The sequence below is a fragment of the Takifugu rubripes genome, chromosome 15 (assembly GCF_901000725.2).
Source record: "Takifugu rubripes chromosome 15, fTakRub1.2, whole genome shotgun sequence".
NCBI lineage: Eukaryota > Metazoa > Chordata > Actinopteri > Tetraodontiformes > Tetraodontidae > Takifugu > Takifugu rubripes.
Window position 1 is genome coordinate 8,375,609 of NC_042299.1, and position 27,969 is coordinate 8,403,577.

The window sequence follows — 27,969 nt, forward strand, 5'->3', positions numbered from 1 at the left end:
GGCATTAATTAAAAAGACTTGAAATGTTAGAAACACTTCAACAGTTAAAGCGCCTCGCTGCTCTGACCCGCATCGAGCTGTTTTCTGATAAAAAAAAAGGAGGAATTTTCTCTGGATTTTATCTGAAAACGTGTCGACAACAAGCCGTTGAAGTCAAACGACGGCATCACCGATAGGGGAAAAAGGAGGAAGCTTCACAATCAGGACAAAAGAATGTGAGAAATGAAGAAAATGCTGCACCGTCGTCCCTTCAGCACCTAAACTGAAGAGTAATGTTGTTCCCCACCAGGAGAACCCATCAGTTTTCTGACCCGAGAGGGGAAAATATTCTGTTCAGGGCTTCTATTTAAACATCGGTGTCACCGGCAGTAAGAAAATCACAACTGTCAACTTCAGAAAACTCATTTCACACCAAAAGTTTCGGCGTTCCTGCCACATTACGGCCGTCCCGCAGGACAAACACCAACTTTGCAGGCTCAAATGTCACAAACCAGAAGCTTCAAATGAGACTCGACTCAAAATGAGTATTTGCCGCCTTTAGACAACCCGGTTAACCGCGTTTCGGAGCTCGTCCGACTGAAACGGTTCCAAAATTACAACAAATGTTCGACGTGGAGCTCCGCAGATCAAAAGCATTCCGGCTCCCAAATGGGGAGCGTAAAGTGTCATTTCTGCTCAGAATGCTGTTTAACCAGGTCAAGTGTTGAGTCGCCGTTAACACCTGAACAAATATGAGCGGCAGAAACTGCCGTGCAGCTTTACTGTGTGCAGGATGTGTTTTAGTGGTTGGAGCTCCGCAGATCTCAGAAGACGATCTGCTCTCAGGGGAAGCCTGGTGCTAACAGATAAGGGTCGGGACTCGAATGGCTCCACTTCAGAAGACCACCTCCAAGACTGAGGGCTTCCTCTCAACACCCAGCGCCCCGGCCCGTCTACAAAAGGGACGAACCGGTGCTGAGAAACATCATCAGGACGCTGCTTTCAAAAAAAATGTTGCACGCTAATAAAGAAAAATGGAAATCAAAGCAAAATGTAGCAGATCAAAAGCAGAAATACCAAATGTAAAAGCTCCATCAGCCCCCCTCCCCCAGAGTGAGCTGGTGGCCTAAATTGCCCCTCCAGCCAGGTTGATCATTTCTGAGTGCCGACTCCAGGAGAGTCCGTCTAGGTGACGTTCCCAGAGACGAGGGAACTCCTGTTATCGCCATTAAATCCGTCCGGGGAACCAGAGCCAAAAAGCGGCGGCAGCAGCGGATTGACGGAGGTTAAGCTTCCATAATCAATATGACACTGCTAAGTGGCCTTTGATTGAGCTGCACGCAGAGGAACAGGACATTTGTGTGTACCAGCGGCAGCATTTGTCCGAAGCTAAATGCTCTTCAGAATGTCATTGTCGCGGGTACATTAACTTTTATACGAGTCAGAGAGACGCACTCGCAGTGTAGATGAACGGCCATTTTAATCTAAGTGGCCGCTCACTGCCATTAAGGCCATCAGCCGGGCAGAAACATTGTGTTCGGGGTAAAAAAAAGCTGCACATTTTCTTCGGGGAGCCAACGGAACGAGTTGGATTTGTTGGTGTGAGAGCTGGTGTCACCAGGCAACAGATCTGATGGTTTCTTTGTTTGGGGTGAAAGGTTGGAAGCACTCGTACTAATCTTCTTGCTTCACAATTAAAGAACAGAGGAAAGCTCTTCCCGCTCTCGAACAACAACAACACAAAGAAGAGGGTTTGAAAGGCTCCTCCATTGTCCCCCCTCCGCCCAATCGAAGGTATTTGCACTGTAAATTAAAAAAGGCTTTTTGCTGCTGTTTTAACACTCGGCTCAGTCTGACCACAAACAGCTCCGATCTAATTACAGAAGGTTTACGTCAAATACAAAAGAACGCTGCCACTGTCGGTGCGGTTCCACATCCAGTCCTGCTCTGTGCTCCTGGGCAAATCATTTTGGGTTCAAAGTCTGACCAGACGTTGAAATGCAAAGTTATTTCTGAGTCTGGAATTGTCCTTATTCTCTCCAGAGCGGTGAAGGCCTCCATTTTAAATTCCTCTTCCTCTTTTCTTATTCATTCTCTTGTGGCAGTGTTGTGAAAACCTTCCAGGCACCAGGCAGGTTCATCAGGAACCTTTAGGGGGGCCTTGGAATTCATTTGATCACTCCAACTGTACATTTCGCTGCAGGTTTCGACTGCCTGGTTGATCATCTTCCGGTAAAGGCTGAGCATCAACAACATAGACACACGTGCAGCAGTTCTTGGTCCCAATAAAAGTCTTGATGAAGGCTGCAGACTCAGAGTGGGGGCCAGGCTTAAGGCCCGATGGTGGAAATGAAATGGTTCACCATCAATAGCTGTAGCATTGCTGCGGCTAATCAGTGGGCGTGGTGGGGGTGGTGGTCCTACTATACTATTGAATATTTCCTGGTAACCAACTGCAGCACAATTCCTACATTTAGTGTCTTTCTTGGCCAGTTTTCATCCCCATGAAACCAATAAAACCAGAGCATGAGACATTAAAGAGGTCTGGATCCCGGCGACATTGGCAGCTGCTAACATGCTATTGTTACCAGGGAGACAAGGGGCGTCCAGGGGAGTGCGGATTGTCCAACAACGGGACACACTCGCCAGGGTTGTGGCTGAGACACGTCCTCATTGTGAATGCAGGGAGGCAGTGCATGCTGGGTATTGGCTGGCCAGATTTGCAGCATGTCCTGCTGACTTCCATTTTATAGCCTGTGAATTGCAGAGCCCTCTGGGAGTCTATAATCCCCCCCCCCCCCACCCCCCAGTCTCCCACTGCTGTACCACATCATGTTACTGCTCTCTCTGGATCTGAGCTTCACAATGATCCATGTAGGGATCCTCTGCTGCACCAGTACATCCCAATTTACCACTGGATCCCCACCACCTATGAGAACACCACGTCCCCCAGCATGCCATTGTCCCCTGGTTTCCCGTGGCGACGCCTCAAAGCGACAGTGCCCACCATGACATTAAGCCTCTGCGGTGTGGGGGCCATCCTGGGTATGTGTGAATGGACGAAGCTGGTTTCAGAGGGACGGAGCCGTGCCAGCTCTCATTCACACATTTCATCTCATTTACACACCCGCACACAAGGAAACAGTGTCACAGAGCGCTCGCCGGGTGTCGTCACACCGCATCTGGGCAGCGGATCCACCAGCCCGCCTGGAAAAACTCATTTAGATCTTATCAGTGGAAATCTGTTTGCTGAGGGAGGAAGAGAAGGAGTGACTGTAGTCCCGATACTTGATTTAATTTAGCCTCCGATAGCGTCGCACACCGCTTTCGCTCCTCGGATTTTAGAAGGTGAACGAGGGTCGGCGACGGAGGGCTGGAGCGAGGAAGAGGTTTTAAATCGCCATGACAACAACAACAATCGCTTTGCCGAGTCGGTCCCGAGTTAGCGATGACTGATCTTCACAAAGAAACGGCAGATTGTTTTAAATAAAAAATGATCGGGGAACCAAAAAGTCTTCACGTGATGTCAGAAACATCTGGATGAGCAGCAGATGTGACGCGAGCCGCCGTCCTGCCGCGGCCCGTTTGTCCAGCCGACGACGATGACAGCAGGAGCCGACTTATAATGTTTCATTTGCAAAGCAGTTTTAATTCTGCAGATAATTCAAATGATCAGTTTATGTTCCTGTGGGTGTGTGTGTGTGTGTGTGTGCGCGTGCGTGTGCGTGTGTGTGTGTGTGTTTTGCGCGAGGGTGTCTCCGCTCTCTGTCTGGCCTGGAAGAATATTTGCTTTGCTTATCGCCGCTCTAATGCTCACTGACAACTTAATAACATCACAATTAACTAAATGCTAAACAGATGCAGACGAGCTAATGTGATTGAAACAATCGGCACTTTTGACGTGACCCCGGAGCACCGCTGCCATTGGCCTAATTTACTTGACTGACAAGTGTGATTTTGTGTGTGTGAGTGTGTGTGAGTGTGTGTTCTTGTACTTGCTACATACTGAGTATCAATGCCTGCAGTCTACTACCAAAGTGAGGACATGTTGGCTGGTCCACACACTTTATTTGAGGGTTAAGACTTGGTTTTAAGGTCGAGGTTAGAGTAGTTCGGGTTTGGGACAGGGACGGAGACAGATGAGGACAGAGACAACTGAAAATAAGACATAAACCTGCAAAACTCTTTACAACCTGATGCCACAGAAGACCTCACAAGGTCTTGACTGAACTGTCTCGTGTGGTTCAAGGACGAGACCAAGGACGACCAAAAACGGGCCTGTGGTGGACAACGGTAACATCACCGCCGCAGGAACAGACGCGCGGTTGTTGCGTCTGTGCTCAGAATTCCCCGTTTCTCCTCTGGAGCCGATTCAACGAGCACATTTATTTTGCGTCTGCTCCTTATTTAATTAGGATGAGATATAATCCTTGTTAATCGAGCCTCATCGAATGAATCCCAGCTCATCGCAACCTGCTGATCCAAACTGTGGGTCCAGATGAAAATGTTCTCGGAGATCAGAGGCGCCGGTGGTTCAACTGACTGGTTTCCAGCGCGGATGAAGACGGTTCTTGTTGCTGGTTTATTTGGGAGCGCCAGACGGGTGTAAACGCACGTGGTCGCGCTGCGGCTCGTTAGCTTGAAGAAGATCAGGTAGGATCGGGAGCAGTAAAGCTGTCTGGTCAGATTTCTGCAGACTGCGATCCATCAGTGGCCTCGCCATGGAGATCACTTCCTGCCGGACCACCAGCCGCCTGGCAGGAACACTAGTCTGGCCCCCGCTGACACGACCACCCCCACTTCTTCTCCTGGACTCTGCCTGGTATGTCTATATTTAGAGTGCTGCCTTCCGCTGTTATGTCTGCTGGATCATTAGCCTTGTTTAACCTGTCTTTAGCCCTGACGAGCTGATTGGCTGGAGACGCAACCCCCAAACCCCTCCGAGCCCAAAACATTGTCCCCCTTCCCTCTCCGACATGTGGTGCGTAAGGCGGGGGCCAGAGGAGCCGTTAAAGAGACGTTACGGTCCGTGCTAAGGAACAACATCTCCCGACTGCGTTCACAGTCGTTTCCAGTCCGACGGCGTTGCCGTTACAGATAAATTTAAAGCGATTAGCCCGGAAGAAGCCCTGACAACAGTCCTACAGCGAGTTGTAGGAAACACTTCCTGTTGGATCGCTCGGCTCATGATGGAAAGCTTCATGGGATCATCAGCGGCGGTGGAGGATTTATTCCTCCTATTTACATCTTGGCAGCGGCGACGTTCTCGTCTTGCCGTCTTCATAACGGAGCTCCGATAAACAACATTGACCTGCCAACTTTTCCCGGCTTGTTGATTAATGTTGGCTCCGTTTTGATTTGAGGTCAAGTGGGATTAAGCCGAGCCGATGTGATCTGTCTGTCAATCCCGGATCCCGTTGACCCCAGGAGGCCGACCAGAACCAAGAGCCTCACCGCAGAACTCATTAACGCCGAAATAACTCCAGAACGGCAGACATTTGGGTTGGATTTACGGGAGTAAATCAAAAATAAACGCGCGCAAATTGTTCCGATAGTTTCGTCCCGTTTGAATTCGAAATTGGACAACAGAAGCCGAATGTTTTCAAATCTGCCAGTGCAATTAGATTCTTCTCCCAAATCCAGAAAAGGATCCTTCAAAATATCAGCAGGTTGTCACATCTGTGGTGTCCTGGCCACTTCTGTCTTAGTGTGTGTGTGTGTGTGTGTGTGTGTGTGTGTGTGTGTGTGTGTGTGTGTGTGTGTGTGTGTGTGTGTGTGTGTGTGTGTGTGTGTGTGTGTGTGTTCATACCGGTGTGGATCTGCCGGTGAGCCTCCAGGGATTCTTCCGTCTGGAACTGGGCTCCACACTGGTCACAAACAATGGCCTTCTCACCGGCTGCATAAACAGAGACGAGAGTTTTGATTATTAAACCACAATTTGAAACATTTCCCAACAAAATGATGGAATCACCGTGGTGGCTGACAGCAGATGAGTACTCGACAAGAGCCGATTCTTGTTTAGTATAATAAATAAAGCCTCTCCGGCCAAGTGGAAAAACAAAATCTTGTGAAATCGCCACCACTCATCCAACACTGTCAAATACTGATATTAAAATTTGACATGAACAATAACATTTGCGGAGGAGCGACGCGGCTTCCTTCTGCACGCGCACTGACGGCATGTGAATATGTCAACATGGATGTTCACACTCTGGAATGGAGGCGGATAAATTCTGGCCGTGCGCGCTCACATGAGCTTAACAAAAACACGGAACTGAAATTCTTGTGGGCGAGTCAAGATCATAAAGCAAAGTTATCATGCAGGAGTCCCAGTTACAGCACAATCTGCTGCTGTTTATGTTAGCATGCAGCTGCTCAGCCGGAGCAGCCGCGCAGCTTTATGAAGGTGTGCAACCATAAATAACACACACACACACACACAAAGTTGGGTTACTTTTTATGGCTTGGCAATGAACGGCGTGCATGCCCAACTCGAACGGCGCACGCATGCACGTGCACATAACATCTGGATATGTGTGCATGCTGAGGTGTGCATGTGTTTTCTCCCCGCCGAGCTCAGAGCGATCCGGAGCTCGGTTTGTTCTTGGCACGGCCCGCCGGGTTACGACACCTCCAGAGCGCCGAGAACACAATGAAAACAGGAAGCCGATTCTTAGATGACACAAAAGTTCGGGAGAGATAGCTTGTGCGGTTTCGCAACCGCAGTGACACGAGGGAACGGCCTGTACTGTAATAAGCCCCAGCAAATGCAGAAATGACACAGAGCGTACTTGACACAGCGTGCCTGCCAGTACTGCGCTTATGCAACAAGTTATGCAAAAAGACGGCGCGCCGTCTGCACAAGTGAGCGTGACTTGATCGTAGGCTGCTGCGTTTCGACCCTTAACTCCAGATTTGCTTCTATCCAGCCACTTTGGCCCGAGCCGTCGGAGGTGACGGCATGCTTCGGAACCAGATGCATGCAGAGGGGGCGCCGCTGGTGGCGTGAGTGCATGGCGCACCGGTCGCCGGCGCGGCTGAGCATACGGAGGAATTAGCTGCAAACGCAGCCGCTTAACCTGCAGGTAAAGACCCGGCCCGGCCCGTTAGCAAACCAGAAAAAACAAGACCTGCAGCACAAAGGAAGTTCCTACACGCTGCCATTTAAACAGGAAGTGGTTTGATTGTTCTCGGCGTGCCACGCGGCTTACGGGGGATACAGCAAAAGTGCCATTCTCTGGCGATGTGAAGGAGTCCGTCAGTTCACGCTTGGGTTTGCTATTCAGACTAAAGATGCCGCGGCGCTGGTCCCAGAGGGACCATTAAATGCACCACGGCTGCTACGATATCACTGCTACACCAAATTAATTTGCTCTAATCTCGAAAAGAGGTAACCTTAATTAGCATTAGCGCAGTGTGGTCTAAAACCAGCACTGAAAGATGCCTAAAAAGAAAAAGCACAGTCCAGAGTGAGTTTTGTAGGTTTCCCTTCACAGCGTCGGAGTTTTGGGTTACTAATGACTCGGCCTCACAGACAGCGCAGCAGCAGTCTTCTGGGAGGCCACGAGGCAGGCATGTGCTAAATTGGCCAGGGATAGGACTTTAGTAGGGGGCACGGCCCCTGCTTGTGGCACGAGGACATAAATTGTGAGGAAATGCCTGCACAGCGCCTTCGCTTCAAGGGGAACGGAGCTGCGTGAGGTCACTGGGGGGCAGAGGGTGGCGGAAAGGAAGAGGGGGTACATACGGCCAGGCAGCCACCCAAACAGATGCCCGTCACTCCTGTTAGCCGCTCACTCGTGAGAGGGGCCCTCGGCTTGGCAACGGCCATTTTCACTGCCAAATTAAAGTGATAAATCTCAAAGAGCCGTCGATCGTAACAGGCCGGGTTAACCGGGACTCTCAGAACTGGAGCGGAGAAGCAGCTCTTGACCTGGTTTTCAATCAAATATTAGCGACAGAATCAAGGATTAGACGGATGTAATTGATGCAGTAAAGCGAAGGGACTACAAACTTCCAGCCTTCTGTCACACCCACGTGCCACATTGCCACAGATTTCGCTGACATAATTAAAGTTGCGCAACTCACACCTAGTAAGTTTATGTGTGCATGTTGGGAGGTGAGGAAACGCTGGTGATCAGGTGCCAGATGCCGCGCAGGGCCAAACTTCCCTTTTCACTTCCCTCTCTGAAATATTGCCCAACTGTTGCTGCAGTGGAACCCCTCTATGGCTCTGATATTTCATAAAAAGGCCGTAAAGGAGAAGTCAGACAGCTGCCCGTCGATCAAGTCAAACGCCTCTGAAACGCCGAGAGCAACACGACCCAACAGCCCCCCTCAGCTACTGGAAACCTGCTCTGTCTTCAGAGAAGCCTCTAATTTGGGTCAATTCTCAATTTAATCCTCAGTACAGGAGAATAATCTGACTGTGGCACCATCCACTGACATTGTGACTGTGAAATTAGAAGCATTTAGGCTGCGCTTGTTGTGAAAGTGCCCTATAAAAGTGCAAGAGTCTCTTGCTTTTATTCCGGAGTTCCATTTTATTTAAGTGCTTTCTCACCAGCAGCACAGAATTGGGCCGTTAGCTCACCAAGTGGACTTCACGGCAGAAAAACTTGGCTGTTTTACGCGATTTCCCATCGCGACCACGTACTTATTTGCCCGTTTACCCCATAGACTTCAGGCTTCTTTGAACACTAATTTCACGTGTGCTTTGAGGTGCAAATGAAAAACATTACAGTGACGGGAAGAAAACGAGGAGGCTCGGCGGTGTGATCTCATAATGCCGCCATTCAGGAGCCGGGCTCATTCAGCAGAACCAGTCAGAGACAGACAAAGACTTGTGTGGGATGAAACTCGGCTTTTGTGCTCTTGTGCTAATATTTCTGTGCCCAAACACAGACTTGACACTTGTTGTTCCAGCCTTCTCTCTCTCTCACAGGTAGGTGCTTATACCACCCCCCCCAACAGGAATCAGAGCCTAAACAGAATCTTTCATCAAAGACAGTTGAGAATTAAACATAAGAGTGTGCGAATCAGCCTTTGTTCATAGCTAAACACAGAAAGTAGGACACAATGTTGGTAGGAGAGCTAAACATTCCGCTGCATTCACACTCCAGCGCTGTTTCTTTCCTTAAGATGATGAAGCGTCGCGTTCAAAGGTTTGTATCAAACATTTGACAAAATCCGCGGCGAAGCACATTTTCCTTCTTTCTTTAAGAACAGAAACAGCAAACGAGCAAAGAGGCTTTGCGTCCGCCGCCACACAGCGGTCCAAAACGAGTCGCCCCGAGGTGCCACGTGGCCACTCGCGCCCGTTCATCAGAAAAAGGAGTCGTGGCCAACAGATTCCTCGAGGAGGAAAAGTTCAACAATAGACCTCAACTGTTCCGCTGGAGGACACGCCGCTCTGATTGCACGTCTGCCGTTTTTATGAACAAAGTTTGCCTGTTTCCAGAAGTCCATAAACCTGTTTCTGTGGACACGGTTTCACACAATGTCCCATCAAGCACAGAACATTTTCTGTACTGTTCTGACTGATTTTAATCCCAACAGATTGAAAGTTTGAAATTCATTTGGAACATTGCTAATTTAGAGTTTTAGCCCTACAGCTAAAGTCTGGAGCTGCATCTGAAGGACATTTCCCAACAGGTTTGGTTCAAAGGCTCAGGTGAGGAACTCTTGAGTTCTTCAGATCATGAGGTAAAGAGAGAAACACCCATAAGGTCTCATTTGGAAGCTAAAACACATTTGGCCTCAGGGGTCCCGCAAGGTTCAATCTTATCACCTCTTCCTTTTTATTCAAATAATACAACCAAATAAATCTTTGTGGAGCTGTAACAAAAGAAAATAAAAATGTTTAAAACACAGACAGAAATGTCTCATTTTTAATTGCCTCTTCAAATCCCTCAGCATTTATCTCTGAAAAAACAAATGAAAATTTGTTTTGGGTTTATTTTAAAGTGAGGTCAAGTAAAACATTATATTTCTCTAAAATCTAGAAAATCCTGTGATGGTTAACCTGACATTTAGCATGGAGAGAGAGAGATGTGACAGAAGGAGGTAGACAGCCACACACACGCGCACGCACACACACACGCACGCACGCACACACACACACACACACACACACACACACACACACACACACACACACCAGAGGCTGGCTGCTCCGCGAGCCTACAGAAACGTCTTATGTAACACTGAACTCGGGACCCAAAAACAGCAAAAATCCATAAACACACCCCTCCCCCACACACACAAAAACAGGCCACCCCACTATACTTGTGAGGACCTGGTGCCCATTAAAAACAACAGTTTCCAGCAGCTCCGAATGTTTAATTATTCACTCAAATAGGACAAGATGACCTGAGCCGTCAAAATAGCTTTAATTCCACTCTCCTAAATCCACACACACACACACACACTGTATGTTGTCAGAACAATGAGTACAGACAACACATTCCCTCTCTCTCTATGTCTGTGCAAATCTGTGTGTGTGTGTTCTAACTTCGTACAGTTTTATTTACCTCAGTCTGTTATCAGCAGCACAGAGGACAGACATCAGCACTGCCTGTACCCTGCAGAGGAGGAGGTATCTACCCTTATGATCCTGGAACGACAGGCTCACAATAATAACAAAAGTGCAAAATATGTGTGTGCATGTGTGTGTCCTTCTAATAACGATTACCTGAGTATGAAGTGTGTGTGAATAGCTAATATTTACTGCCCGTGCCATTAAAAGGTGGACAAATATTCATTAAGCCAGAGCAGCACAGATGTCTGCCAAGGGCCAAAATTCCTGGACCTGCTCCCTGTTCGGAATCCTGCTTCCCCGTCCTCCCACACTAACAGCGACCCAGCAGGATTTGGAAGGTCCAGCCAAGGTCCAGATCAGATGAATCTGAGGTATTTGGGTCAGACGTACACACAAAAGCATCGTCCAAATTCGTCCTGAAGCAAACATACAAGCGACGCTCTGGAAACTTTCTTCTCCTGCTCAGCTTCAACACACACGCACACACACACACACACACACACACACACACACACACACACCGAAAAGTCTTCCAATGATGACCGCAACAGTTTGTATATGTGACCCAGAAATACGACAGAAGCCTCAAACTGCTGAACTGAAATCTCTGAAGGAGCAGAAGGAGACTGTGGGTTCAGTCAAAAATCGTCGCTAAGAAGTGACGTAACACCGATGTAAGAAGGTTCCCGGCACCTGAGTGGAATCAGCGAACGATTAAGGTAAAGTAGAGAACGCAATAACCGATGGGACGCGTCAGAGGCTCGGACACTGATGTCCAAAGAGGTCCCCACATCTGCAGGTCCGGCCACAGAAAATCCCCCAAACCCAGTCACGGAGCAGATGATGTGTGTGTGTGTGTGTGTGTGTGTGTGTGTGTGTGTGTGTGTGTGTGTGTGTGTGTGTGTGTGTCGGGACCAGCCATCAGGAATGCACCCAGTGATGGCGCTAAAGAAGCGAACAGAGGAAGAAATCAAAGGAAGCGAGAGAGCGTGAGGAGGAGGAGAAGACGACGCTGAAGAGAGGAAACAGATGAAGACAGAATATTCAGGTCGGATTTGACATCTTTACGGTCTGTTGCTCTGAATAGGATGTCGAGGGACGCAGCAAAGCAGACAAATATTGACTCTCGCAATCACGCACTCTCTCTCTCTCTCTCACACTCACACACACACATTCACCTGATTCCTCTGACAGTAGCTGGATCAGGACACTTTTCTCCCGATCCAGGTCACAGACAGGAATCTTAGGATTCAGGACATTTTTAAACTTCCTCTGAGGTCTTTAACCCTGTAAAAACCCGCAGGTTTCTATGACTGTCTGTGAACTAAGGAAGGCAAATTCAACATCTTCCTAAATACCAGTAAAGGTGGCTGAATAAAGAAAACAAGAGGCTGCACGTAAAAGCTGTCCCCGGTGGAAGAACCCTCACATGTGTCGCCACCACACCGACCCCCTCATCCGAACCCAGGCGGCTCTGGAGGTGAAAGGTGCCATGTGGTTCCAGCCTGGCCTTTAACCCCCCCCCCTGATTAAAAAAGTGTCGGCATTACTGCTGCTGCACGTGAAGAAGGAAACCAGAGGAACCACCCAGGTGTGAAGAGGCAGGAAGTCTCTCACGAGTTCTGATATTAACCCAGGGCGGTAATACAGAGACGAGCGGGTGGTCAACAGCTCGATTAGCTCACGTCAGCTTGTGGAGGCCAGAAATGATTTGAAATATTCACGGCTCAGACGTTTGTGGACGCGCGAGCGCGACCAGCAGCTGAACCTTCACCTCAGGGAGCCAGCTGCAGGGAACCTGTGCTGTAAATACATTTATAGTTTCAGAGAGGAAGAGGAGGGACCACTGCTGGATGGTCTGCTGCCCCGTGGGGGAGGAAGACGTGGAGGTTGATGTTTGGGCTGATCTCACAGGCAGAATCTGTTGGTTTCCCTTCACCCTCTTCGGAGGAAGAAATGAGGAAAAGCCGACTGATCCAAACTGTTAAAGACAACCCAGTTAACCAGGCCAGAGTCTTACCCACAAATGAGCAGAGCCCCCCCCCCCCCACCATCTCCAGGTCAATAACCTGTAAAGATTTAGTGTTTAGTGCCCATTATTTCCTGCCTTCAAGTCACACGCTGTCAAAGGCAGCAGAGTTTATTAGGCGGCCCCTCCAGGACTTTGGCGCTTTCAGACACGCAGCAAAGCTCGGTTTCGGTAAATTCCGCGACCCAAAAGGGTTAAATGCGGAGTAAAGAAAAAACTGACGGAACGAAATGTGAAGGACAAAAAATGTCCTGGAGAACATCAAACATTGCAAACGCTCGTCTTGATTCTCCGTTGCCGTTACTCGTTAAACCTAAAAACCACGGACGCTGGAGGTACGACACCGTCCATCGGACGCCATCTTCGGATCTTCAGCTGGCTGCTTGAATCGAAGGTCTATGCTGGTCAAAAGCTTTGCTCCGTATTAGAAGGGAAGACGTTCCACAGACACCCGCCGCTGGACCGGACCAGCGATCCTGAAGCGTGCGAGGGGGAACTCAAAGGGTAAACAGGTTCGGTGTCTGGATGTTCCCACACATAATGATTCATTATGGAAAAGAACAGTTGAAGAGTTGTGATGTAACTGGGTTCAGCTCAGGGAACCAGGCCGAGCTGAGCCAACAGAAAGGAGCGATCCAACAGCAGGAAACGCTTCCTTCTTTCCCTTTTTACTGCAATCAGGTGCGCTCATTTACATACTTGTTTAATAAGTTTGATTCCAGAAATGTGGCCTTTTAAATCTTCCACATAAAAACAGAAAGCGCCGACTTCAAACGGCCAAATTGGATCAATTAGCGAAATCTCGCAACCAGTTATTTTGGTGTACAACAGAACCGCTGCCAAACGGCACCGAGCAGAGCCGTGAAGTCATGTGTCGGTCCGACAAACATGGTTTGGGCATGAGAGGATGACTTGATTAATAAAAAGGAGAAAACCAGAGCAGCGGCAGCCTCGTGACCGAGGTCCGATTACCATTTATGAGTCCAGCCTTCGTCTGCTGCTTCATGATGCTGCAGCCGACTTCAACAGATGCTGCTCACAGCCGATCAACTGCATCATGCAAACGCACTCGCTACATAAAGAGCAGACGGGGAGCTGGGAAGGACCGACTAACCGGTCTCCTTAAAGCAGAAACTCTGAGGAACGCGGAAAATACTAACAATCGGGGGGGTGGGGGGGGGGGGGGTGAAAACGCGGGTTCCGGTCTCAGTTCAGCAGATTTCATCATCGAACTTCAGAGTAGAAAATAACCACGGCGCAGTTAACAGTTTGGATTTGAGGACTTGCAGGAGGCCTCAGAACTGATACGGTAGAGGTAATGACAGCTGCTGGCAGCCTGCCTGCGTGTGTGTGTGTGTGTGTGTGTGTGTGTGTGTGTGTGTGTGTGTGTGTGTGTGTGTGTGTGTGTGTGTGTGTGTGTGTGTGCGTGTGTGTTGGAGGCGCTTACAATCAGCTGAGGCAGAAATAGGCCAAATAGCGAGCGTGCGGTTCAGAGAGTTCAGCCATCCTCTCCACTTCTCACACTGAGCTTTTTTATACGCTTGTTGTTTCTCTGGCTTCAGTAAAACATTCCCAGGATGCAGATTTAAGAATTTTCTTGCAGTTTCATCATTTCAGAATTCCCACTCCTGACCCGAGGAGGACGGCGACTTCTAGGATCTATCCTGGGGTTTTAGCCTCAGATTAAGAACTGCGAGGGAGAAGCGCACGATTCCTGCTCCACCATCTACTTTCGATCATGACTGGTGAAACACGCCACGCTCTTCCGTAACTATCTCCGCATTATTTGATCATTAAAGTCTAACAAGGGTGCTCACATTAACCGTGTTGGTTGGAATATCCTCATCGCTTTTCACCTTCAGACTAAACTCAACATGTTTGCCACATCTGCCAGCAAACCCCCTGATTATCACCTCCATCAATCACGCCCAAAAGTTACTAATAAAGATTCCATCAGTTGGGTTGGAACAAAGATGAAACTTTAATGATCCGTCTTAAACTGTTCAAACTGTTCCGCCAGCACAACATGTGACTGGGGAGCGTTCCAATTCTCTCTGCTGGATGTGTGTTTTTGATGTCGGAGCAGCTCATTTATTCACTTGATTGAAACATCTCGAGCTGACAGAGAGTCTCGGTCGTTTCAAAGGTTTCCGCGGGCGTGAAAGTGGGTGACAGTTTGACAGAAACACGGTTCTGGTGCCGTGCGTGAACTCATTATGTCTCTTTATGTGGCTCAGCCGAGGCCAACGGAGACGTGTTTGCATATTTAGTGGACGCGTTTCGCTCCGGCTCTGGACATTTCTACAGAAACTCTCCTTAAAGTCATGTTTGCAGCTCGTTGGCGTCTGAGAACGGCGATGATTCCCTGACCAGCCTCCTCATCACCTCCGATCCCACTTAAACGTGACGCAACGAATGCTGACGTTCGTCTCACAAATGCAGCTGTGACAAGATGAGATGTAAAAAGTCGAGCAGCTAATTGTGGCGGGTCGGCCCAAACCCTTCTCTTGGGGGTGGGGGGGTTGCTGGGGATTGAAGTGCGGCTCCCCCAGACCAGCAGTATTAGTATTCCGGGGCCACTTGCTTGTTTTCAACAGTTATAGCACAATATCCATGCTCTGCTTTTATGTGGCACCTCCCAGTGGAATTAGCGGCATAAAAGCGATCCTTGTGTGTCCTGGCTACTTCCACATGGCTTTGGGAGCGCTTTTATCTCCTCCCTGTGCCTCGCTCGCTCCAGCTCTTTTCACGCTCTCCTCCTTTCTTCTCCCCCCCCCCCCCCATCCTCCATCCACACATGAAAGCGCCGTCGGCAGATCTTTGCTCAGCCGCCTTCATTCTCTCTTCATCCCCAAAATATAAAAGTTTCAAAGAGCGTTTCACGAGGGAGCTCTTTCATAAATGGGATTCATAGCTTTCTAATCTGCGCTCCGAAATTGATCTAGAAAGTTTCCCAGAGCTATCGGACAACTTACATAATGCAATAAAATGGTTGTGCCAGGGAGAATATTTACTTTTATTAACATGTGTCCCATAACCCCCCCCCCCAAATCTTTTCTTATCAGGACCGGCTTATTAGCTGTAATGACATTAACTTTACAGTCACAAACACATTTCTGGGGAAGCAGAAACCCGCGGCAGCCGCAAGCCAAAGCCTTCGACTTTTATTCCATAATACAGCGGCTGAGTCCTGCTGTTCATTCATCCGCCCGTCTCGTGGTTCACTTATCAATTGTCCGGCCGCTCGGTTGACACGGGAACGGCTGCAGCCGTGACCGGAGGCTGTGTGCAGGAGCGGAGCGGACGGGCTGAAAGCGCGTGTTTACACCGATGTCAAATCTGTCTAATTACACACGCCGTCGTGACACAATGAAGGACCTGTCACAATTGAATTTGTGTCAATGTCAGTGAATACCAGAGGCTCATTACACACACGCACGCAGCCACAAGTGAAGATCTAATAAGCAGTGTGAATGTGTGACCCACTGTTATCTGGTTAGCGGGATAATGCTGCTGTCACTGCTGCAGAATCTCAGGTATTTCTGGGATGATTGTCTCAGGAATCCAACACAACCTCAGTGTCCTCAGAGCATCGCAGATGCCCAATTCTCTCTCACACACACACACACACTTGTACATTAAATGAGATGCGGAAACAAATATTAAATCTGTTATCTTTTATTCTCAGAGTTTGAAGGACAGTCTGGACACGTGGTGCGCGAGCTCGTCTCACACGTCTGCGTTTTTCTGTCAGTTTTACAGTCGCGACGAAAAGCACGTGCGCTCGCGCGCACCGAGCACCACGAATCCATACTAGCCACAGGCTCCTCTCCAATCTATTTTCTGCTCAGCTGGTTTTAAATGAAGTTATTATGACTCATTAAAATGCCCACAAGCTTGTGGAAGTTGGCCAATTACGATTTAAATTTAGCCTCCTGCTCACAGCCTCGCCCCCCCCCCACCACCACCACCACTCTTCACTGCTTTGCTGCGTGTCGGGGGTTTTAAAACGCACAGTTGATGTGCACAAGCGCTCCCTGTCACGCAAGAGGAAGCGAATATCTTCACAAAACTGTGCGATTTCATATCAAAGAGAGAAATAAAACGGGACTTGTAACATGTGCTGTCCAGACGCGCAACAGAACCCCATAAATGTGGCTTTTACCACTAATTGCTATGCAGAACAGCACAACTGGACCTGGCCAGCACCACACATACCAACAAACACATGATTTCAAGCTTTCCTCGGCCAAACACAAGCCTTCCTTTTATTCTTCAGAGACTCAAAGGCAGCAAATAGAATCAAAAATGTTTTGTTTTTCCCACTTTTGCAGATTAAAAGCAGGCTGGGTTTGTCACATGTAACGGACACCTGAGGTGTCCGCATCTGCTCCTGGAGGCTCAGCACCACACAGGGCTTTTATTCTCTCTGCTCCAGTGTCTTTAAAGCAGGACTTATTGTGTGCAGATAAGTGCCACCAGGGACTCGCAATCAGCTCTGCCCTGCTGTCATCCGGATGCCCCGAGACGGTCTAAAGGACCCCTCACCTAAAAAAAGACTCTCCCAGAATACCTGGAGACCAGCCCGAGCAATTCCACCTGATCCTGCTTTAGCCCACCCCAGCCCCCCCCCCCGAGCCACATTCACTGTTTAGCCCTGGAACCTACCACACAACCTAATTTTAACGCACAACCACAGGCAACAAACACCGGTGGCCTCTTTGTTTTTGTTTTGTTTTTTTTAAACTCCGAGTGTGTTTGTGCGTTCTTGTGCGTGCGAGTACAAGGAGCACTCAGATGTTCAGGAGAGTAAATTAATGGCAGACTTTTGCAATAATTGACTTTTTAACACACACACACACACACACACACACACACACACACACACACACGCACACGCACACGCGCACACACACCTCTGACAACAAGGCTGCTGGGAGGAGGGAGGCCTGGTGAAGCGAATCCAAAATTCATTCGGCTGCATTCTTGTTTTGAGAAAAAGGCACAAAGTGTACTGTACTGAGAGGCCATAAAGACTCTCACCAAAAAAAGAAAGGAGCCAAAAAAAAAAAGCAAAAGCAGCCACCGGTAGACACGCAGACGTTTCGGCAATCACCCTCCATCAAAACACTTTGTCTCGCATACAAAAATAAGACTTGGCATCCGAGCGGAATACCAAATCAGGTCCATTAAGGGAGCACAGGGGCACTCGCTACTTAGCAACCAAAAGGATTTAAAGCGGCAATCTCCCTGTAATAAAAGCAATAGGATCACATCCTTCAAGTCTAAAATAGAGGGGGCTGGCAGGTCAACATCAAACTCTCTCTGTTAACTTTCCGATTGACAACCTTCGGGTGTAACTGACGCCACAGAGAACAGAGAGGATGCGTTAGCTTAGCTGCTAATCTAGCAAAGCCGCTTGTAATAGAATCAGTAATATTTGGAGGAAAATTCATCTGTTTCATATCTTGTAAACAAGAGTAGATGGAATTCTGGAGTGTGTCACTGTTGACAGAGCTTCTGCCGACATTTAAAGGTGAAACGTCGGATTTCTGAAAACAAGCAGATTAGCGTGTGACTCAATTCAACAATTGGCGCCAGTGAATCAAACATATTACTCTCATAAGACAAATGAAGGCAGCACGAAGAACTCAGACGGTGTCCCTAATTAAGATTCACCATGGACAAACTGATTTGCATCCTTCTTAAAGTAAATGCGCCGCCTATGGATTAATTACTTAACCCTTCGGTTAATTTGCGACCGCAGGAATGTCAAAATCCAAGATCAAATCGGAGCCGTGCTGACCGGCAAGCAGCCACAAGTGTCACAGCAGACATTTAACAAAAGACATTTCAGATCTGTCTGTGTTCTTCCAGACACCAATCTGCCACCCCCCCCCCCCCCCATCAGACGACTCATCACCCTCACACGCCATTTCCAGGAAGCTGGCAGCGCAGGTACACAGAGTTCTGATGAAGGAGCCCAGCTGCTCAGAACAGCACGTATCCAGTGAAGTCACATTAGCTGATGAAGGAGCTCTACCCGCCCCCCCCTCGCCCTGACACACATCCACACACACACACCACCCCTCCAGGCTGTGAGAGGAAATAAAAATAATAATAAGCCTGTGCCAATCGCTGAAGCTGTGGCCACCTCTGTGGCATCACCTCAACATAACCCCCCCCCCCAATAAATGTAACAGAACCCAGCTGAGATTCTTCCAGCTGTATAATCCGTGTGAACAGGAAATCGGCAGGTCAGACCTCGGCAGGCGCGGGGGGAGGGCAGGGGGGGTGTTACACAAAATCAGCTGTTGTGAAAAAGAGAAAATCAACATAAAACCAGGATTTTTTTTTTCATAAATTACATCTTTTCCTGCTCCAAGCTTTAAATAGACCCCCCACCCCCAACCCACACACAGACACACACGCACATCATGTCCGTCCTCTCACTCATGCACACACACATTTAGGAATTTGTGGTCTGGAAGGCAGTCAACTTTCATTAATTTCTGGGTTTGGGTACAGTACAGCGTGTTCCTGGACTCACATCTGCGAGCGATCATAAATGCAGGAATGCTGGCAGAACATCCAGACCTGCCGGCACAAATATGTCGTCATCGCTGTGAGGGAAGAACCAGGCGACTACCCAAAACAGCCCAGCGAGGCCGACGAGCCAAGCGGCAAAACCGTCGTGATACGGAAAGCGCCGCCTTGCAAAGCTCTTATCAAAATTCTTTGCATTTTTCCCCTCTCCTTATTTATCTTTTATTTTCACTCCCACGTGGATTTAGGTGAGACTGGCACGGCAGGGGCAACGCTGATATACGAACAAGTGAGCGCACATCACTGAAGAGTTAAAAGTTATTGGCCTAAAATGCTTTTTCTTAGCAAATAGTGTTGGTCAACATCAACTCCCTGCAAGACAAAGTGCAAATCTGGAAATACTAAACTGTACTGGCTGACTAACACATACCAAACCAGTGAAGGCAGTGGGACAAACCATCACAGTCTATCAAGAGATCAGAAGAGCGGATTAAATCTGTGTTACTGTTGTAATCAACACCGACATCCCTGAATCGTAGTACAACTCGCGGCCTGGGGAGGCGCCGGTGAGTCAAGCCTGAACCCGAAGGCCCACATTTGTGCTGAGGCGCGAGGGTCACGATTAAGACGTGGTGGCACTTTTAAGGGTCACGTCTTGTCTGTAAGTCACAACGAACTCCACCGACGGGTGTTGCTGGAGAGGCTTATGGGTAATCTCGTTATGCTGCACAACAGCCTGACAACGATGGGGCAGAAGGCCTTAAAGAAGCCATTTTTCTATATGGCGGCAGCCTGACTGGACCGTGTCCACGGTTTCACCAAAACTGGCGGCATCGAGGTCTTGCCACGTTCGGGTCTCACTGGGCTTTTCTGTCAGCATCGACCTGCAGACGTGAGCGGTAACCCAGGAATGTTTGGGTCCTGGATGCCTCAGGCAGACACAGTCACAGTAGGACCATCTCTGCCTCTGATCAATCCTAAAGCGCCGCTTTGACCGCAGCACGAGGTGAGAAACAGTCAAACATTTGTCCGAGTGTTGGGCCGAGACTAAAAAATAAAACACCGAGAGCCACAAAGAGATGACAGGAACAAAACAAATAGCTGGCAGAGGACAGACTGTACATACTGTACCAATGGCTGCACGCCCAGGGTGGAAACACGCCAAGCACAACAGACAACAAGACACGCAGGCAGCGCAGAAACAACCGGAGCGACGCTCCACATGCAGAAGCTACAAGTTCCAGTCAACAGTCGTCTGTCTTCCCCATATGAAGCCGATCCTGTGGGGGTGGTGGTTGGGGGGTGTCATCGTTACAGAGAGACACTATAAAAAAGGTGGTGTCAGAATCCCTGAAAGTCAAACAGTGGAGGAGGCTGCGGAGGTGGAGGAGACGAGGTGACAGCGCCGTCTCTTCGCTAACCGTTGCACAAGTGCTCGTCTCATCTTCCACGGCCGACCAAAGCGGCGATGAATGGATGCCGGTGTTCAGCAGCGCCGGGTGACGCCGCGTGACAACGCCGCTCGCTCCAAAGACCAAAGCGGAGGGAAAAAAGTTTGTTCACTCTCTGCGACTAAAAATACCGTGCCCACATCCTCGACGCGTCGCCTCTCTGAAGGTGAAGCGCGGTTGGTTCTTCCTGGAGTAGCGGAAAACTGAGGCTTATTAATAACGACGCCACTGGAATCGCTCCAACCGAATTTCTACCGAAATGTAGCAACAGGAAGCCGCTCAAGGACAGGTCGCTCGAGGTCACGCTCGCACAACAATAATGGGACCCGATCTCTGGTTACATTCAGCAACATTCTCCATCCTTCACAGGAGGATTAACAGTTGTTCTAAGGTTTTTGGCTTTAACGCCTTAACGACTGTTAGCACTCATTTAGGGCTTTGCGATATCTTTATACGTTTCCATTTGTCTGATAAACGTAACAGATCAGCTGCCAAATGTCCCCGAGGGGCCACCGTATAGTGAAAGCAGCTGAGAGAAGGGGGCTGACGGGATACGCACGTGTGCTTGGGTTCGTCAGAAACGCTAATGTGTGTTTCAGACCCGTCCGGTGCAGACATGACGCGTTTATAAAGGGGAAATCCCAACACAAGGCTCATCCGAGTGCTGATGCTTATTGGGAAGTGGAACAGTCAAAGTCTTCAGCTGCAAGAGCTTCAAAGGGTATAAAAGAGCAGATTTAGCACCCCTGAAACAGCATTTTTACCGGGACCAGGATAAGATCCATGATCGGCTGCAGAGAAACTTCATTTTACTGGATTTAATTAAAGAATTGGGACTTCCGACCTGTGTGCCTAAACAGCAAGGAAACTTTAAAGGTCTGCGGCGAGCTCTGGAGTCCAGAACCCTGGCAGAACCGTCTGGTATCGGTGTTGAGTGCGTACCTGAGTGCGACAGCAGATGCATTCGTAGGCGAAGGCTGTCCAGGAAGCTCTTCCCGCACAGCTCACAGCCGTAGGTCTTCATTCCGCTGTGCATCTTCCTGCGGAAACAGGAAATTGTTTAATGTCGGGACGCTCCACGCTAACATGCTAACAGGACGCAGTCCATCGTTAACCCACTTCCACCCTCCCGTAAATCTGAAGACGTGATCATGTGAAGTGCTGCAGTGGCGTCAGAGAGAAATGTGATGATTTATTCAGGCCGGAGAGCTTTTCTGAGTGCCGCCGTCTAAACTTTGAGCTGCTGTGCAGCTGGAAGCCAGAGTCAGTCATTAAGCTTTAACACAGTTTGAGGTCAGCGCAGACTCAGGTTCAATATTTGATTACATACTAAAGGCCTCAGAGGTTAGCTAACTAAATAACATCTGACAAAACCGAGTCTGACCTCACCTCCTGTTACGAAATCATCAAAGAGCCGGCGGCTGAGGACAAAAGCTGTTATTGCAGACAGATAACGGACAGAAGGAGCTCCAGTAATTAAACGCACGTTCTCCTGCTTTAAAGCTGCCCACAAAATTAGGAGCTTTAAAATGAAGTCAGAACTTGAAGCACTTTTAGGGGTTTTCACCATTTTCTGACTAATTTCCCAAGAAATTTAAATAAGATGCCGAATATGACTGGAGCAGAATTGGGATCACTTTAGTTCCTTTTAGCCAAATAAATGAATCATTTGGAATCTGATTTTTTTTACCCTCCCCTTTATATGCAAAAACAAGTGCAAATTTTGACTTATTTAGAGTTTTTGATTTGAAGGTTTTTATTTAACAAAGGAGTGAATAAAAAAATGCAAAAGCAACATTTGGTCACTTTTCTACAATTCTGTCATATTAGATTTATTTTTAGAATTTTTTAAAATTTCACTGTAAAAAAAGGATCAAACCCTTTTACCAGTTACACCACCTCAACATGTTTTAGACGGTTGCTGTCTGATGATTATGGGATTTATTTGAACCCGTAAACTCCTCGAGAGGAGTCAGAACAGAACCTTTTCATCTTTACAAATATTGGATCTCTCAGGTGATCCAGACAGTTCGGGACCAGATCAAACACGTCTGGTCGGGATGTGACCAGAATTCTGCTCGGTGATGCAGAAACAATCAGCCGGAGGAGTTTGATGAAACTCTAATTTGATTTCTCTTTAATGCAACATTTTCCATTTACAGTAAAGACTCGTCTAATCATGATGCACATTAATAATTCATTAACAAGAATTAAACTACTTCTCACCCACACTCAGGAGAAAGAGCCAAAACATTAATAAATGCATAAACACCTAATTAGGAATAATAACTGTTAAGTTATTTACAGCTTATAACAAAATAAATGATAATACATTTAATTTTCTCTTCCGAGTTTTGGGAACGATCCTATGAATTTCAATGGCGTTCGGGATGATTTGGACGCCAAAACAACCCGACTGAACCGCAGTTGCGAGCGAAATCTCAGGGTGGAAGCGCGTGTTTGCGGTTTAAAGGTCTCGCTCGGCCACTCGTGCTGCGATCTGATGAGAACACGGCGAATCTGGACGCCACACAAAGCCTTCGGAGGCCCTTTGTGCGCGTCCCTCCGTCTGGCCATTGTGGCCGGCAGACAGAGCCGATAAGCTGCGGATGGACCGATTATTAAAGCTGCTGCCGCCGTGTTCACGGTGAGGACGTGTGTGTTTGTCCCCGGCGCAGTGTGTCGCGTTTAAGTCCGGCGGCTGATGCTGCCGAGTGAAACGGCGCATTAGCTCGTGTTCAACAGAATGTTAACAGCAGCCGTTCCACTAATTCACTCTCTGAATGGGAGGTTGAGGAGTTTTAGGAGGAACGCTAACGACGCTCCATCTCTTGGCATTTAACGGTATTTTACAGTGTCGGGAAGATCGACGTGCCGCGGCTGAACGGGGGAGGAAGGCGGCTCCTCCTGCCGGATCAGCTTTGTTTTACGCTTCGACGACTTTGGTCAGACCGTCGGGTTGACGACGTCCCGAGAATTCAACGTGGAATTCTGGTGTCAGACGAAGAGCCTCCGGTAGCTTCCCACCGAGACACGTTCGATGGTGATGATGGGCTCCGGATCGCCCACCAAATATCAGCGTGCACGACGGGAGCTTCAGAACTGAACATCTGAGCAACAAACGGAAGCGTTGAGTCACTTTTGATTCCCGTTTGATCTCCAACATCTGGCAGAGCAGCAGAGCCGGACTGATGCCGCGCCACATAATCAAAACTGTACTTTTCTGAGATGGGAAAAAAAAGAACAAAAACACCCCCAAAAAACGGCGGCATGTGTGCTGCATTTTTAAGAACCGTCAGAAAACATCTTTATACCTTCAGTCAAGTAACATCCACCAACTGAGAGGGAAAAGAGAACGAAATCAGCACGTTCAGAAGGATCAAATGTTTGAGTTTAACTCCGACGAGGCTGAAATGCGGCAAAAATTAAATATTCTCTCTCTGCTCTGACTCAGTCATTTAACAGGAGCCTCACACAGGTGTGTGTGTGTGTGTGTGTGTGTGTGGGTGTGTGTGTGTGATTTGAAACAGACTGTAGCCATTAAGGAAGTGCACATAAACCTTAGTGAGGCCATTTACTCAGTTAATAATCGACTTTGTCCAACAGTCAAATCTGACAGCAGCAGTAAATTTGAAATTTATGTCAACAAAACATACGCTGATCGCCTCACGGCGTGAGCGTCCTCGTAAACCACCCATCCCCCCCCCCCCACACACACACACACCCCACCACCACCAAGAGTTTGAGACAATTAGAGACTGGGACATTTCATCATCACGGCCCTTGAACCTCGCTGGTCCGCTCATCAACAGACACCAGAACTGCTCAGATACGAACGTCCAAATTCTTAGAAATCTGAGATATTATAAAACGACAAAGTCATTTTTCCTTCTGCAAATGAGCTTTTTGCATTGGGATCCGCGCGTTTCCTGCTGGGACGTCTCAGGCAGCCCTGTCTGTCGATGACGCAACGCACGGCAACGACGTGTGATTATTCCAGATTTACCGTTATCGACAGAACCAGTAAAGGCACGTCTGACCAGCACCTCTTCATCCTCATTCCCTCGTCTTCGTCGCTAGGTGAAAACTGCTTCGGGTCAGAGACGCGGAACGTGACGGACCGGGAGCTGAGGCGGAACTGGAGGTCAGGTCAAAGTTTCGGTTTTTGGAGGACGAGCTGGAATCAGAGACGCTGAGCCGACGCTCACCTTGTACCGCTCAGCCTTCAGTCCGAAAACAAACAACTGCGCGCTGAGCCAAAACGGGCCAGCGGAATACTCCGATGCGATGAAAACGGAACCGAGGAAACAGACCTCTGCTCTGCTTCAACCCATTCCGGAGAATATCAGGGAATCTTTGGCCGTTTGCCCAGAGGAGGAGAATAAACGAGGCCTCTGCAGCATCAGAGGACGGAATGTGACATTAAAAGCAAACAAAGAGGAGTTTTAAAAATGACGTGTGGCGTAAGTGGGATAATGGACTCCGTAGGGAAGCGCCGGACCAATGGGCGGGCGCACATGCGCTTAAAAGTGCCACCAACACGACCTCCTGTCAGACAGAACAAAAGGCAAAATGATGCAAGAGGTGATCCGCCGACAATATGCTGCCGGATCCTAATGTGCCGCCGCCACCTCTCATTTCAGTCTCCTGACAGACGGAGACGCAGAGGACAAACGGCGTGGATTTGCAGCCCATTAGAGGGCCGGACCGGAGTCACAGGGGTGGGGAGGAGAGAGAGGGGGGAGACAGGCACGACGGCATCCTCGCCGACAGAAAGCAAGAACGTTGACACGTCGCTGAGCGGCAGCTCTTCCTCACAGATAAGACCCCGTTTGTTTTGAGCACCTTTACGTTCACCCCGTCCGTGTCTGTCTGCAGCAGGTGGAAAAAGAAGCGCTCCCTTTCTGTCATTTTATTCCTGCCACCCGTCTGTCTGCGATCAATCAGAATGTACCAGGCAGGCTGCCGTAACAGCGCTCCACTGTTTATCCCGAGTCCTCCCGCACATATCAATGACCCCCCTCCCCACACACACACACTCTCACACTCACACACACACACACACACACACACTACCCTCCGCCCCTACTCTGCTGGGCAGACGTTCATAGAAATTCAAGCCACACACACCGACGGCGAGGCAATCGCGTCTAGCAGGGACGGTTCTCAGACAGAAGAGACGGGGAGGGGGCCGCCGCCGCCGCCGCCTTTCAGTTTGTCCTTTATATCCATCACCTTTACTGATGTTCTGGCATTTCTAATCTTACACTCCAAAATAATCCTGAATCTTCTGGGATGAAATAACTATTCTGATAAGTTTTATTTCATTGGTTTGAAATTTCTTTTACATGTGAAAAGTTTTATATTTTAGGTTTATTTGGGAGACAAAAAAATTGAATGTTATTAAAAATTGAATGTTATAACTTTTAACTCCATCAATTTCTATTTAATGTTTCAGGGACAGAGAACTCATTAATACATCAATAATGAACAGAGCGATACGGAGAGTTTTTGCGAGTAAAAACTAAAGAGAGATATTTTAGAAAAGAAAATTCAATTAGGAGGAAATATTTATTAGATGAATACAAAAAAAAATTGAAGGATGCTAAGAACAAAAACAGCCAATCAGAAGCAGCCAGAGCTCACCTGTAACCGCGCGACGACCTGCGCTGTAATGTAAATCGGCGGCTTGGATAACGAGTTCTCGTATTTAGATCGATGACATTTGCATGTTTCATTAAAGCTCCATCAGTCGCATCCGAGCCAGCGAAACTAATTAGCATAAATGAGCAACCGCTAACAGCGTTAGCTCAGAGGAGCCACGCGGGGCGTCTGCAGACGTCCATTCCTGCCGCCAGCGTGTCCGTCACCGCCACAGCAGAACAAAAGGAGCTAAAACACACAATAATAACAGAATAATAACAATAATGCCCAGCAGCTGTAATTCCTGCACGTTTTATTTCGGCTCTTTGTTTGCCTGAATGTTCATCACGGCCTCATTCAGACATGAAGCCTGCACGATGATGCCACGAGTGTTTTGAGGCCGTGTTGCTGCCGCGCTTTGAAACACACACTCGGGACTTACATACACACCACGGAAATAGAAGAAATAAAAAAACCCAAAACAATAATCCTCGTTGCAGTTCAACCGAGGTCAACGATGCTACAAAAGCGGCGTCACAACTTTTGTGCTTTTCATGGCTTGTTGTGCCGTGAGATTCATTTTCATTTCGGAATTCGTTCTGTCAACTACACACGTGCAGAAATCCTCATCAGGATCGACGGGAATGAAATCCAAATTTAAGGAATCTGAGAACAAATCTGAATATTAGTGCATTTTGCGGGAACAACAAAGCGAAAAGCAGATTTTGTGTTAGCAAACAAGGAAATTGACGGTTTCATTATCGGAGAGGAGTCAACGGTAACGCGTAATCCCCCAACTTTTAATTGTGTTGCCAGGGCAGGAAAGAACTTTTTCAAGTTAATCCCAGTCTGACACCCAGGTTCCCCCCGAAGCTTAGAAGGTGGGATTCAGCCTGGAATTCCGTCAGAGTTACTCAGCACTCCGTTCCAGCTGCTCCATGTCTGTTCCGCTCAGACTGACAGACGGACTGTTTTCATTCAGCAGGACACTGACAAACGTTCTCCTACTGGAAAGATCTAAAATCCCGCTCTCCAAACACGGGAAGCTCCAGTATTCCACACAAAAAAAGACTCAGGATCTGGCCTCATCTGCCATTTTACTCCCTAAAGGATTGTGGGTAAGACGCGTCCCTGTTAGCCGTGACAAGACAAACGGGCAATCTGGCCCCTTCAGCTTTAGATTGGGGGGGCCGGAGATCTGACACTGCTGCTTTGATCAGAGACTCTGAAAGAGACTAACCTGTTAGCAGGTAACCTTGGTAACAGGTTGGTCTTTTCACCAGCTGGAAAGTTTCTGTCTATTAAACAGGCTGTCGCTCTCCTGCCGACTGTTGTGCAACTGGTGCCGACCACTTTCAATCACTTGGTCAGAGCCGCTGTATTATTATGGTCTGTAATACATTCACAGCCGTGTGTTAGCCTCATTAGCTTCCCTTGGACCTGCGTGTTTATGTGGGAAGTTCCTGAGGGAAGAAACCAGGGGGTTAAAAAGATCTAGTTCCTCCCCTGCTTCCTGATTTAGTTCCTCCTTTCAGTCTGGATGCAAAGGAACTCCTCGGCATCCATTAAGGTAGGAGACAGGAGGACGTTAAAGGTTCTCCTGCAGGTTCTCTTCAGCTAACCAGTCTGGTTAAATCCAGATTCCCAGGAGGAAGAGAGCAGAACTCCAGAGTTCAGAGCAATCAGAAGCACAGCTCAACTCGGGCTGTAAATAATTTGACATCCTGACTATCTTTTCGGTGGTAACTCTTTCTTCCTGTCGTTTCAACTCGACCTTGAGA

General features: G+C 48.4%; 1 protein-coding gene across 4 annotated transcripts in view; it reads right to left on the reverse strand.

Annotated features, from left to right (window-relative positions):
* The window catches only part of zbtb16a (zinc finger and BTB domain containing 16a), a 75,097-nt gene that overhangs the window by 20,872 nt on the left and 26,256 nt on the right, over positions 1 to 27,969 (reverse strand). For all 4 annotated transcript variants that reach the window (XM_029847929.1, XM_029847933.1, XM_029847930.1 and 1 more), the window contains exons 3-4: positions 21,488 to 21,585; positions 5,789 to 5,875 (exon numbers count right to left, since the gene is read on the reverse strand). In XM_029847929.1, coding sequence (XP_029703789.1) covers positions 5,789 to 5,875; positions 21,488 to 21,585 — 185 coding nt within the window. The remainder of the gene's footprint in view (positions 1 to 5,788; positions 5,876 to 21,487; positions 21,586 to 27,969) is intronic.